The sequence below is a fragment of the Apostichopus japonicus genome, chromosome 6 (assembly GCF_037975245.1).
Source record: "Apostichopus japonicus isolate 1M-3 chromosome 6, ASM3797524v1, whole genome shotgun sequence".
NCBI lineage: Eukaryota > Metazoa > Echinodermata > Holothuroidea > Aspidochirotida > Stichopodidae > Apostichopus > Apostichopus japonicus.
Window position 1 is genome coordinate 12,404,379 of NC_092566.1, and position 15,523 is coordinate 12,419,901.

At 37.6% G+C, this 15,523-nt stretch overlaps 1 protein-coding gene across 1 annotated transcript in view; it reads right to left on the reverse strand.

Annotated features, from left to right (window-relative positions):
* Window positions 1-616: 616 nt before the first annotated feature.
* The window catches only part of LOC139969019 (uncharacterized), a 48,271-nt gene continuing 33,364 nt past the window's right edge, over window positions 617-15,523 (reverse strand). Inside the window, exons 2-3 of the mRNA XM_071973713.1 lie at window positions 4,920-4,989; window positions 617-3,330 (exon numbers count right to left, since the gene is read on the reverse strand). Coding sequence (XP_071829814.1) covers window positions 2,911-3,330; window positions 4,920-4,989 — 490 coding nt within the window. The 3' untranslated portion in view covers window positions 617-2,910. The remainder of the gene's footprint in view (window positions 3,331-4,919; window positions 4,990-15,523) is intronic.

Consider the following 15,523-nt stretch of genomic DNA (forward strand, 5'->3'; position numbering starts at 1 on the left):
TACTGTAACAACAATGTATCATGATGATATATTGATGGAAAAATAAGCTGATCAGTAAAGCCTGTGAAATTTACTTTAACTATTACTTGAGATTCATCCAAATGAGCATCACATGAACAGTGTACTGTCAATTTTGGTTTTATTAAACATGAAGGTTGTACTGATAAGAAATTAACTTTCACATTAATGAATCAATGGAGGTAAAGTGATAGTAATGACAGTGTATCAAAGGTACAGTACGCTCTATTGGCCCCAAATATGCTATGTATTCAAATATGGTCATCTTGGTCAAAATTCTTAATGGAAATGGTTCTTGATTCCTATATGTCGAGAAAGCCGAGATCCAGCGAAGGTCTTTGAACAGAATGGGCACTGTGACAATCTCTGTGGACATCCTTGTCTTTGCTGAGGCGGTTTATAAGCTGTAAATTAGAAAAGAAATGACAAATTGCACTTAAACCAGGGTTGCAAAAGCATTGGTAACACCCACCATCACCACAAACTGTCCAATTACATTCACTGTAAACAGAGCCAATCATTAGTGATATAGACATTGATGTCTTCTTTAATTAAAAATAAACTGAGATTTCAATACATTCAGATGAAGACTTTCACGAAATATTCCGAGTTCCATGCTTCTTTCATCAGGTTCTGGTGTAAATTTTTCTGTGGTGTATATGATTACAGCTTAAATTACTTATGAACTCTTGTTGGATTATTAATCAACATTAGCCATATTGTGGTACAGAATGATTTAAGGGACAAGGAGTTTTACAGTGTAGTTAGTCCAGGCTTTTCCAACGTGTGTGTTTCACCACTTGATTTCACATTGCAAGTAAACCAATGTAAAACTGGGGGAAAGGATGTTCGGTGGTGACATTCCTGGGGGGTGGGGTGATGGGAGCTCCGGGTCTCTGCCGACAAGGTGATGACGACAAGAATAGAATAGACACGATGGTTTTTGTATCAGTCCATGTATTATCTCTACTAGCGTGTTCTCTGACACCGACTAGTGAGCTCTACGTAAAAGGAAAGGAAAACAATGTCTCATAAGTAAAAGCCATTTACAAATAAGATAAAAGTGAAAATCTTAACATTATTAGAATAAGGAGCAGCATGACAAACAATTAAGTAAGACACTTAAATAAATGAAAGTAAAACTTAAGGACGGTTACACTGAAATGAGAATGCTGCTATTAAAGTTAATTAGTACTCCTTTAATAATTAAATACAGGGACGGCTCCTTTAACTACGTGTGGTCATGTGACCATGCACAGGGTGAACATTATTAAAGTCCACAATTCTGATAAGGAATTAACTAGCAACTAAATTATGGCAAAGCAAATACAAATACCTGTTATTCACCTAATAACAATTTGTTTGTCGGTTATTCACCTTATAACCATTTAACCTCAACTTGTAACCTTTATAAATGGCTCTATAACAATGGTTGCATATTAGCTAACTTTCCAAAGTTATAATTAAAAAGGTGTACATATTTCCCAGTACAAGAAATTAATCTCTTTTGAAAACCTAAGAGAAGTATCCAAAATTTTGTTGAAACAACCTCTCTGTACACATTAATAACATGTCAATAAAAACAACTCGGCCTAAAGTTCACATTGACATTACAAACATGAGTTAAGACTATTAGATCTAACGACTCATGGGCGCGGCCATATTAAATACAAGTACTTCACTAAATGAGGGCGCTTTGCAAAAATATAAGTTTACTATGACATATAAGGTCCCCTGTTAAGGCTACAATACAATTTGTTCATGTGCATACGTAAATTACGGTCTTTGGAACCACTGAGATAATTAAGTATGGAGATATGAAATTATGATAAAGGTTGATTAAAGGTTCTGGAAAAGCACTTATACTATTATTTACGAAATCTTAACTCAGCATTTTACAGAAATATTGGATTGAAAAGCTACGATATATGCTGAAAATTTAAGCCTAGGCTACACTACTCAGGCAGTAGCCTACCATTGTAATAGTGTTAACAGTACAAGTAGGGCCAACCGTGACTCTGAACTTGATCGAGAGTAACAAAATCTAATCGATATGAATCACAGAACCCTTGTTTGCTTAAAAGATATAAAAAGAAGAGAAATTATATATTTACCTCATAGAGCTACTGTATTAAAGAAACAACTCCAAATGCTGCAAAAGCAGACAAAAACGTAGCTAAAAGGTAAATAGAAATCTTGAAGGTGTTTTGTTAACTAGTGAAAGTAACATAGTGTCTTAGAACAATGGATTTCAAGGCTACCCCATGCCCTAAAGGGTCTCCCAATCTGAACGCAAGGGTTTGACCAGTTCCGGTAGAGTTAGATTCTAAGGCAGGCCAGCTATGCCAAGAGGGCATGGCTCTACATCCTCCCCTGCTTAAATTATAACAAGTAAAGAAAAGTAAACATAGATACTAATGCTAATTGAAAAGAAAATCATTTTACCTACATACACAGTATGATATAATATGAACTATAGAAAATATATACAAACTTCGGCATTAAAAATACATGCAGTACAACCCTGTAGGTTACCATATGATTGTAGTGCACCAACACAAACTAAACTGTTTCCTGTTACACCACCTGCATAAAACATAAGAAAGTGTAACTAACTACTAAATTTTGAGCATGTGCATTCAAGATGAATACATTTAAGAAAAAAAGGAAAATGCATATTATTATTCCACCTATTCAAATATAGCGTGACAAAAATCTGCAAAACCACTCTGCATGACAATGAAAATTAAGACATATTAAAAACCGATATTTGGCACCTATAAAACAATGTCTAGTTCAAAAGCTAAAGTTTACTAGAAAGGAAATTTAGTTGGTCTAGCAAAACCCTATTTTGCTCCTTCAACTGTTGGTCCCTGACGTCCACTACGGCCCTCATCTCCACCAGCTCCTGTCTCCTGGGGCACCAATGGGTCCTGCATGGCCACGAGAATCCTGGGGTCCAGCTGGGCCTTGGTATCCCTTGTTTTCAATTGATCCTGAAGGTCCAGCATCACCATCAATTCCAGCTACGCCAGGTTCACCAGTTTGACCTTGGAATCCAATAGCACGTTGGGCACCAACACCGCCATCTTCTCCTGGATCACCATGAGCACCAGTAGCACTTTGAGGACCCTGGATTCCTGGTGCGCCATCGCGTCCAACATTTCCTTCTACGCCTGGGCTTCCCTGATCACCCTGAGCTCCTCTTTCTCCAGCTGGACCATCAGGTCCATTACCACCACAGGGGGGACCCTGTTGTACTTGAGGCCCATTGAGTCCAATGTCACCAGTTTCACCATCTGGACCATCCAACTGTTACATTGAAATCATAACACATTGCCAGTTTTACCACAAAAGAAGAATTGCAGATCTAGTATTGACTGTTCTAAATCCAACTGGCCGTAAGTTTTGTGAAAAATACCAGGTAACCAATAAACAAAATTGTCATTTGCTGCATTAAGGAGGCCTAGTCTGTGGTCATAACAAGTAATTTGGCAATAGTTTAGGCCCACAGGCACTCGTTATATTGTCTATGTGTAGTGTTTTGAACGAATCATGTCCAAATTCTTTGATTTCTGTCATCTTTTGGAAAAGCGTGCAGGTAAAATCCGTCTTTACTTGTGTTGGAGCAACCTGCAACCACACATCGGCTTGGCATAATTAACGAACTTTACGAGATAAATTTACGTAAAAACAAAACTCCAAACACCAAATCTCAATTACTATAGAGCACTGCAACAGTGTAATGTTGTGTGAACGCGGACGTTAAAGAATGTAAAATTAGCGCCCGTCAATGCGCTGGGTTCCTCGACTGACATCACGCCGCATTTCCCTATATACATCAATTTTTGGAAAGATTTTATTACCCGCGAATTTTTGATTGTTTATTCCTGGAGGATGCAAGCTTCGTTTGACAATAATTGGGTATCATTGGAAATCTACGAGTGTATAGAAAATGATGATTCATATAAATATGTCCATTTCACCCCCTCTTAAAGTGTCATGTATGCCTACAGATTGTGTGTTTGTCATTATGTAAATGAGTATTAATGGTAGACCAGCTTACTGTGATGAGGATGAATTTCCCCATGCTCTTCCTTCTCCTCATATCGGACATGCTTATATGTCAATGCTTGATTATAGTCCAACTAGATTCGTATATGAAAGGATGAATTCAGGCAAGTTTTTGAGTGGAATTCTTCTTTATAAATTGATCAATGTCTAAAGTTAAAAGAGTTAATAACTTAACAATGTACCCATTGCTACTTGATGTTTTCAGACTTTGGCCTTGAATTTTTTCTACCAAAGTAAGGAAAGTTTGTGATTTCCGGATGTGTAAATGCTACATTGCAAAATCTGTTGTGTTGTGACCACTTATAACTTGGCAATAGCTAGGAAAGTTTTGTAATTATGTTATCAACCTGCCACCTTCATAAATACCTTGGTCACTATGAAGTAGCCTCCACAGCTTGTTGACACTGAGGTTCTTCGTGTAAACACTGCCTAGTAATATATCGTTATATGTCTACAGTGTAGTTTACCAGACAGTGTCTACACAAAGATTCTGATACCTGGAAAGATATGTGCCAGGCAGAGCAGGATAACTGTTAAAATGAGGTTATTTTACAACCATGGCAGGTGGGTTACATAATTGTAGGAAACTCTTTTTTGCGGGTAGCATGCTATATTTGGGGCCAATACAGCAGTATGACCTATGAGAATATATCTTCAACAGTTGTTCTGTTCTAGTCATATACCTCACTTTTTTATATGTGGTTTAATGTACAGTAACATAAAGATGACATAAAAGCAAGCAGAGTGCAGTTAGCTGGAATTTTACAAGATGCTACATTTATTTAGCCGGCTAAGGACAATCCTGTGGAGAAACAGTCAGAACTCACCATCCTCATCTGATTTAGAGACTGAATATTTTCCATCTGTCTTGTTGTTGCAGTCAGTTTCTGTGTGTATCTGTAAAACAAATATCCAACACATCATAATTTTGGAAGATCAGGAAGATTGAACATAACTATAGCTGAATGAGATGAAATAAAATGTACAATTAAAATAGTATATGAAGTCAAATGTCCTATATTCAACATCTTAAAATCAAATGATAGATTATTCAAAAACTATTTTACACCATATATGATTACCAGCTGTTAAAAGGGCATGTTTCTATTGCGTGACATGGCAGGGTAATTGCTTTACTATACAGAGAATCATTGCATTTGTTGTACAGGAAAATGGTCGTAAAAAGACTTTTTTAGTAATGTTAACCTCCAGCTAAACTGTCTCCAAAAGGCCTTAGGGACTATGACTATATACTTTAAATTGAGCATGTTCTGGATTTCACACTTCAATTTTTTACTATAAACATTAGAGAATCAGTGTTACTAGGTAAATTGACTGAAGGTATTAAAGTGAAATATACAATTGTGGAAAATATTCATGCTCAAGTGATTAAAAAAAATATGGTATTCATTGCATCTTAGATCGATCTAGGATACTAGTAGTGAATAAGAGGCATGAGTGAAGGGTGGGGGGGGGGGAGGGAAGAGTCTTCTAGTTATAGTCTTCTTTCAAGAGAAAAAAGGTGGGACATAAACCACCTCCCTTCAGCTGCAAAGTGGAAGCCAAGAGATACAAATTTACAGCCCCTTTGCCATCACCATTCCCCCTACCCTTCAATGGGGTGTATATTAAACCTACACAGGTTATGGCACATAAGTTTCAAGGTATACATTTTGTGTGAAAGTAACAAAATTACAAAATCAATAAGGGCTCTCAATGTGATTTGGCATTGGTTCAATACATACCAGGAGTAGATGGTGGTAAATGTAGGAAATGAACAGAAAGTGGGAGGGTTCTTTAACGTGGGTTAAAATAGTACATAAATGATATCTACTACTGCTACCTTTAACCTCAAAGTACAGGATAGCCGAAGCAATGGAGGTCAAGGCAACCGCAACCCCTCCTCCCCCCCCCACCCTCCTTAGTTTCAAGACAGAACAGAAATGTTTCACAGCCTTCTACCAATGATTCTCCCCATTGCAAGCAGGATAAAAAGGGTCTATGTTAACGGTATGCTGTATTGACCCCAAATATGCAAGTACACTCTACCTAGCAAATTCTTTGATAAATTATTGGTTCCTTGCTTTAGCAAAACGAACCTATGCAGTCAGGTTGGCGTGTGTGTGTGCGTGTAATGCCGTGTATGTGTGTGTGCGTCTGTGACACTTGCTTGGGTACGCTCTATTTCAATAAGGGAATGTTGGATTGAGGCCAAACTTGGACTATAGATCCGCCATATGGAGAAGGTGTGCCCTATTGTTTTTGGTGCCCACAAAGGTCACCATAGGTCAGTTATGGTCCAAAAACCAAAAATATTAAAACTGCAATAACTCCCAGTGCCAATGTGCGACAAGGTTGATATTTTGGGACAAGTTGTGAACTGGTTAGGGGAACATTTTCAAACTTAACGGTCATGTGATCCGCGGTCACCAAAGGTCAATTAATGATAAAAAACTAGTATTTTTGCAATAACTTGAGAACGAATTGTCCGTTAGGGTTGGGAGTTACCTCAATGTAATCCAATTGTCGACCCGCATCTGGGTGACCTTTGACCTCTGGTGACCTTTATGTGTTTTGGGGATTTTTACAGTTTCGATGCTATTTTCAGATGTCAGAGGTACCTTCTGATCAAAAAATGTCAATAGGTTGACCCCGTGTGACCTTTTTGTGCAAAGTTATAAGGGGTCAAAGTTTTTCGGTTGGAGACAGAATGGCTGTACAGACTTGTCGTTTTGTTTTTTGTAATCAGGAGATAAAACTACATCTGAAACCAAGGTCAAAGGTCACATTAGAAAAAATATGCTTATTTAGGGAGGAAATGAACAAAAAAGAAAATGTTTGGTTTTGATGCTAGATTTGGATATCAAAGGTACCTTCCAATCAAAAATGTCAATAGGTTGACACCCCTGTGACCTTCATGTGCAAAGTTATATGAGGTCAAAGTTAATTTTCAAACATTTAATGCAATAACTCCCAGTTCCAAGTTGTGACACAGTTGATATTTTTGGACAAGTTGCAAATGGTACAGGGTAATATTTTCAAACTTAACAGTCATGTGATCCGAGGTCACCAAAGGTCAATAAATGTTAAAAAACTAGAATTTTGGGGGGAGAAAATGGGCAAAGACAAAAATGTATGAATTTTTTATAGTTTGATGCTATATTCACGTCACACCGATCAAAAATGTCAATGAGTTGACCCAAGGTGACCTTTGTGGGTTCAGTATATGAGATCAAAGTTAATCTTCAGACATTAAGTGCAATAACTACCAGTGCCAAGGTGTGTCACGGTTGATATTTTGGGACAAGTTGCAAATGGTATAGGGAATATTTTCAAACTAACGGTCATGTGATCCGAGGTCACCAAAGGTCAATTAATGATAAAAAACCAGTTTTTTGGCGATAACTTGAGAACGAATTGTCCGTTAGGGTTGGAAATTACTTCAATGTAATCCAATTGTCAACCCGCATGTGGGTGACCTTTGACCTCAATTTGACCTCTGGTGACCTTAACTTGTTTTGGGGATTTTTACAGTTTCGATGCTATTTTCAGATGTCAAAGGTACCTTCTGATCATAAATGTCAATAGGTTGACTCCCGTGTGACCTTCCAATGCGAAGTTATACAAGGTCAAAGTTAAATTTCAGACATTTAATGCAATAACCCCCATTGCCAAGGTGTGACATGGTTGATATTTTTGGACAAGTTGCAAATGGTAAAGGGGAATATTTTCAAACATAAGGGTCATGTGATCTGACGTCATCAAAGGTCAATTAATGTTAAAAAACTAGTATTTTGGGGGGAGAAAATGGGCAAAGACAAAAATGTCTGAATTTTTATAGTTTGATGCTATATTCACGTCACACCAATCAAAAATGTCAATGAGTTGACCCAAGGTGACCTTTGTGGGTTCAGTTATATGAGGTCAAAGTTAATCTTCAGACATTTAGTGCAATAACTCCCAGTGCCAAGGTGTGTCACGGTTGATATTTTGGGACAAGTTGCAAATGGTATAGGGGAATATTTTCAAACTTAACGGTCATGTGATCCGAGGTCACCAAAGGTCAATTAATGATAAAAAACTAGTTTTTTGGTGATAACTTGAGAACGAATTGTCTGTTAGGGTTGGAAATTACTTCAATGTAATCCAATTGTCAACCCGCATGTGGGTGACCTTTGACCTCAATTTGACCTCTGGTGACCTTTACTTGTTTTGGGGACTTTTACAGTTTGGATGCTATTTTCAGATGTCAAAGGTACCTTCTGATCATTAATGTCAGTCGGTTGACCCCCGTGGGACCTTCGTGTGCAAAGTTATTAATGTTAAAAATTATTTAATGTTAAAAAACTAGTAATTTGGGGGGAAAATAGGCAAAGAAAAAATGTTTGAACTTTTACAGTTTTGATGCTCTATTTAGGTCTCACCGATAAAAAGGGCAAGTGGTTGACCTCCGGGTGACCTATGTGTGTGTTTACAAGTTCAAAGTTAATTTTTAGACATTTAATGCAATTAAATCCCAATGCCACGGTTGATATTTTGGGACAAGTTGTGAATGGGGTGGTGGAACATTTTCAAATTTCACGGTCATGTCATCTGTGGTCACCAATGTTATCATATATGTTGACCTTCTTGTAGGTGACCTTATATCTCTTACATTTTCGACGCCATGTTCAGATCTCAAAAGTGCATTTTGATCATAATCGATCACAATTTGTGATCACAAAAGTGTTGGCTATAGTGTTGGTTACTTTATGGGTACATGTAGGACCACAATTACTTGACTATTTGAACCCAATCTTGCTTGATAATATTATGTGTATTGTCATATACCCCTACGCAAGGAACCACAGTGCCCTTGGGCTCTTGTTGGAATTTACAGCCCGGTAGTCTGTACAATTAATTTATTATGCCCATTGTAGGACCTAATACATATGATATGAGTACCAGTGTAGCTTGTGGGGTACAGAACTGAAATGTGATATAAATGTACCTTAATTCTTCTAGGTTGCAGCCAAAAGTAGTTGCCTTCATTGCTATTAGAAGTCAAACAATAATTATAACTGAGGTGTTATACTGGAATATGAAAATTCACCTATTGATGTTGTATTCTGGTCATGTTGTATGAGTGCCAGGCAGGGACGTCGCTAGAGGGGGGATGTGGAGTGTGTCTCACCCCCCTAATCTCGGTAAAACTGATGATGCGACAGTGGGAATTTCCGACTGTCGCACTCTAATTTACATATGCCTATTCACGTATTCTTGTGATTGTGAATGACCTAAAAACTTTGGTTAAATTTGACCTTCAATCAGTCATATTCATCACGTTTTCCTTGCCACTTTGAGAAATTGTATCTCGCGATCCTTATACTCCACCGTACAAAACTCTGTATGATTTTGAATATTCTACAAAAAATGCCTAATAGAACAACTGTACAACGTTCGCCAGCTTCAATTCAGTTTATTTATGTACAAATTTTGCTATTGGGTGGGTTGACTCTGTTCGCTAGCTTCAAGTAAGTTCTGGATATATATTGTCTCTATGGAATACAATAAAACACTCAATGCTAATCTATGGAAGCTTAAAAGTGCCATCAACATAAGAAAAACTTTGCCCCATAAGTTGACATTTTTCAGTAAATTGTTTAGATAACAAGATAAAATCTTATCAAAAATTAGAAAAATGTTGGATTGCTCAGTTGCTTTAACTGAGCAATTGAACAATTTTCTGCAAAATGTTTAATTGACAACTTATCATATTTCGTCAATTGGACATTTTTCTTCAAAATGTGCAATTGTTCAACTTCATTCCATCTGAGCAATTGAAACATTGACTGCAAAATGTTTAATTGACAACTTATTGTATCTCGTCAATTCAACATTTATCTGCAAAATATTCACTTCATTCCAACTGAGCAATTGAAAAATTTTCTGCAAAATGTTTAATTGAGAACTTATCGTATCTCGTCAACTCAACATTTTTCTGCAAAATGTTTAATTGTTCACTTCATTCCAAATGCTCAGGTGGAATGAAGTGAACATTGACAAATTTTCATGTGAGTGATAAATAGCACGCCTCCCCCCACCCCCCAAAGAAAATGATATTAAGTGCACTAGGAAAAAGCTCTGTATTTTTTGGCAATTCACTATGTCGTGGAATATGATTTGTTGAAGAAACAAAATTTACATTAACATAGCTTTTGTAGTATATAAGTAGTCTATGTAGCCTTTAAGCAGATAACTTATACTCAGTTGCTAACTTGCTTAACCAGAGTGATAAAAAAGTTTGTGAAGTGATGGCCAGTGGTACAAATGTATCAAAACAAGTTGAAAAGTGCAGTCGCGAAAGATGGGGGGTCTGACTGACACTGACCGTATCGTTGAAGAGTAGCGTGGGGGTAGGGTACAAGGCAGCAGTCGGAATTTTCTGACTCCAAAACCCATCCAGTTGGAATTTCAGCCACTACAAAGCCCCAATCATCAGGCCTTAGCTACATGTCCCTGGTGCCAGGATACCTTGTGGCGTACAAACAGTGAAATCAAATGCCAATTTGGCCCTCAAGAACCTTCTACCGAGCAAACAATGGAAGTTCCATGATATGAATTCATAGAATTGACAGCTTTAATCTTTGCGCGATTCTCGATTTTGATCGTATATGGAATAAACCTTTAGTACACCCAATAACCCATTAGTATCATCTGGTAAATTAAATTGTCGGTCTATCCTTTTAAGTCAATGGGGCAATCTAGCCGAACCATCTGTTCATTCGCTGGATTTTTGTGACGCAGTTATAAGATATCCATGGAATACTTTCATTATATTGCCTTATCCTTTGACCATATGGTAGCCTAACACCACACTAAGTCAATGGGGCAATCTAGCCTAACCATCTGTTCATTCGCTGGATTTTTGTGACGCAGTTATAAGATATCCATGGAATACTTTCATTATTGCTTTATCGTTCGACCATATTGTAGCCTAACACCACTCTAAGTCAATGGTGAAATCTGGCCTAACCATCTGTTATTTGCTGAAACTGGGACGCAGTTATAATATATCCATGGAATACTTTCATTATTGCTTTATCCTTCAACCATATGGTAGCCTAACACCACACTTAGTCAATGGGGAAATCTAACCTAACCATCTTAGCTGAAACTGGGAAGCAGTTATAAGATATCCATGGAATACTTTCATTATTGCTGTTAACTTCAACCATATGGTAGCCTAACACCACTCTAAGTCAATGGGGCAATGTAGCCTAACCATCTGTAATTTGCTGAAACTGGGACGCAGTTATAAGATATCCATGGAATACTTTCATTATTGCTTTATCCTTCGACCATATGGTAGCCTAACACCACACTTAGTCAATGGGGAAATCTAGCCTAACCATCTGTTTATTCGCTGAAACTGGGACGCAGTTATAAGATATCCATGGAATACTTTCATTATTGCTGTTAACTTCGACCATACGGTAGCCTAACACCACACTAAGACAATGGAAAATCTTGCCTTACTATCTGTTATTTGCTGAAACTGGGACGCAGTTATAAGATATCCATGGAAAACTTTCATGATTGCTGTTAACTTCAACCATATGGTACCCTAACACCACACTAAGACAATGGAAAATCTTGCCTAACCATCGGTTTCACGAAAAAAGAAAAAAATCACACTTAGCGAAGGTTTCGGGTAATAAATCAGGAACTGCGTAGTACCGCGTCGGGTGGGTACCCGGGTACCCAGATGCCCCGTGAAAACACATGAATTCATGGATTGACATGTACAGTAAAATTATTATTCGTATTGTAGGACCTAATAAATATTATATGAGTACCAGTGTAGCATGTGGGGTACATAACTTAAATGTGATATAAATATACCTTAACGTATCTAAGTTGCAGCCTCAAGTAGATTGCTAGTAGAAGTCAAACAATACCTTTGATTGAATGATATGAATTCATCAAATATACTTCAAATGAATTCATCCAACTTACAGCTGGGTAATCTGTACAGTAAATTTATTACTCCCATTTTAGTGACTAATCAATATTATATGAGTACCAGTATAGCATGGGTGGCAATCATGGGGAGACGAGGGGACATGTCCCTCCAATATTTTAGGTGGGGGGATATAGTATTTAATACCCCCCCCCAATATTTGGTGGCATAGTTTTTTTTGTGGGCTATTAATAGAAAATAATGCATGAGATTATTTATCCAAATCATATTTGGCAGTGGCTAAACCTTCATACAAACATGCTGCATGAGGTAAATTACACCTCGTGGCGAAGGTGGCGACCGCCTCCCCCTTGAGCCTATTTTTTGAATTTTTTTATGATATTGCTAGTAATTTCAAAATAGAAAATGCTTAGATGCAACATACAAGTCCTGGGAAGGGCCATTTCCAGCGAACTGGGAGGCATCTTCTGCCAAAGATTTTTGTCACGCTAGATATATGTATATATGTATATATATATATATATACATGTATACATACACGCATACATACACCCATACATACACATATACATACACATATATATATATATATGGGTTTTAGTTAAGTATATTATGTGATATATATATATAGATCATATATATAGATCATTTATATAGATCATATAGATATAGATCATATTAGATAGATGATTTATTCAGCCACATGCATAAAAATACAATGGAAATTGTTCAAACACAAGAGCTCTAAAACAGACATGAAATTGAAAACGCATAACGATGAAACACATATAAAAGTGATATTGCATCATGAGTAATATATACCGGTATGCTATCGACAATGGTATAAAAACATTGCGATAAAAGTGACGATGTAAAAAAGTACGAAAAAATATATTTGCTTCTTTGGGATGGGTACTATGATGGCATCTTTGAATGACCGGGGTACTTCTGACGTGCTCAGCGACCAATTGAATATGTCAGTGTAGACGCCAGCAAGTTGTTCGGCGCATATTTTGAGCAGTTTTGGAGTGATGCCATCAGGTCCTGGAGCTTTCCGTTCGTTGAGTCGTTTGAAATTGTTCCTCACCGAGGTCACATCTATGACGAATGGCACGGTGACATCTGTGCTGTTGGCTGGAGATGGTTGGCTGTTATTATCTTTGTCAAACCGCGTATAAAATTCGTTCAGCTTGTCTGGCAGCTCTCCGTCATCACTGACCTCTTCACCCCTTTGTAGTTGGTAATCTCCCCGATGTTCGCCCATGCTTCTCCCGGGTTTACAGTATCAAACTTTTGCTCAATCAGTTCCTTTTGTGCTCTTTTCGCGTTCCTAATGGCTCTCCTGAGGTCAGACTTGGCGTGGTGGTATCTATCTGGATCAGTGGTCTTAGTCCGATAAGCTTCATCCTTGGCCTTTATTTTTGCTTTGTCACACCACGATTTGTTGTTTGGGTATTGTGAGACAGTCTTAGTTGGTATACAAATGTCCTGGCAGAAATTGATGTACCCGGTTACCGTATTTGTGAATGAATGCAAAACATTATCCTCTTGGAACAAATCCCAATTCATGTCATCAAAACAATCTATATTGATATAGATCAAATAGATATCATATAGATATAGATCATATCGATATATATATATATATATATATATATATATATATATATGTATATATATATATGTATATACCGGTCGTGAAGTGGAATTTTTCTGGTGTGTTATTTCTTTATTGATTTACTATATATCTGTCATACCACTTGCTACACATTCATTTCTTATTTACGGCTTGGCTTGCCTATAAAAGAGTGGTTATTCTGTGTAAAATTGTGTAAAGTTTGTTAGATTCAAAGCGCCAGGGGCGCACTCTGTACAATCTTAATACTTGGGTAATACGCCCTTCATAACAGTTATTCAAAGCCAATTTATACGCTTTAACACACCAGTAGAATCACTGTGGTCGAGTGGTACGGGCTTAGGTTCATGACACGAAGATCCAGGGTTCGATTCCTACCTTCGCCTGATGAGTCCCAAAAGGACGAAACCGGTCCTGAAGTGGAATTTTTCTGGTGTGTTATTCTTTATTGATTTACTATATATCTGTCATACCACTTGCTACACATTCATTTCTTATATATATATATATATATATATATATATATATATATATATATATATATATATATATATATATATATATATATATATATATATATATATATATATATATATATATATATATATATATGGATGGATGGATGGATGGATGGATGGATGGATGGATGGATGGATGGATGGATGGATGGATGGATGGATGGATGGATGGATGGATGGATGGATGGATGGATGGATGGATGGATGGATGGATGGATGGATGGATGGATGGATGGATGGATGGATGGATGGATGGATGGATGGATGGATGGATGGATGGATGGATGGATGGATGGATGGATGGATGGATGGATGGATGGATGGATGGATGGATGGATGGATGGATGGATGGATGGATGGATGGATGGATGGATGGATGGATGGATGGATGGATGGATGGATGGATGGATGGATGGATGGATGGATGGATGGATGGATGGATGGATGGATGGATGGATGGATGGATGGATGGATGGATGGATGGATGGATGGATGGATGGATGGATGGATGGATGGATGGATGGATGGATGGATGGATGGATGGATGGATGGATGGATGGATGGATGGATGGATGGATGGATGGATGGATGGATGGATGGATGGATGGATGGATGGATGGATGGATGGATGGATGGATGGATGGATGGATGGATGGATGGATGGATGGATGGATGGATGGATGGATGGATGGATGGATGGATGGATGGATGGATGGATGGATAAAAAATATCACCACGCGTGCGAACAATTTTGGGGATGAAAGTTGCTATGTGCCTGCACCCAGGCAAATGTCCCCCCCAATATTTGAAACAAATTGCCGCCCCTGTTGTGGGGTACAGAACTTAAATGGCATATCAATATACCTTCAATGCATCTAAGTTGCAGCCTAAAGTAGATGCCTTCATTGCTATTAAAAGTCAAACAATAATTATAACTGAGGTTTTATACTGGAATAGGAAAATTCACCTATTGATGCTGCATTCTGGGTCATGTTGTATCAGTGCCAGTATACCTTGTGGGGTGCAGACAGTGAAATAAAATTTCAATTTGTCTCTCAAGTACTAAAACACTCTACCTAGCAAATTCTTTGATAAATTATTGGATTTTACAGCTCGGAGTCTATACATTTCATTTATTATGACCATTGAAGGACCTCATACATATGATTTGTGGGGTACAGAACTGAAATGTGATATAAATGTACCTTAATTCTTCTAGTTTGCAGCCAAAAGTAGTTGCCTTCATTGCTATTAGAGTCAAACAATAATTATAACTGAGGTTTTATACTGGAATATGAAAATTCACCTATTGAT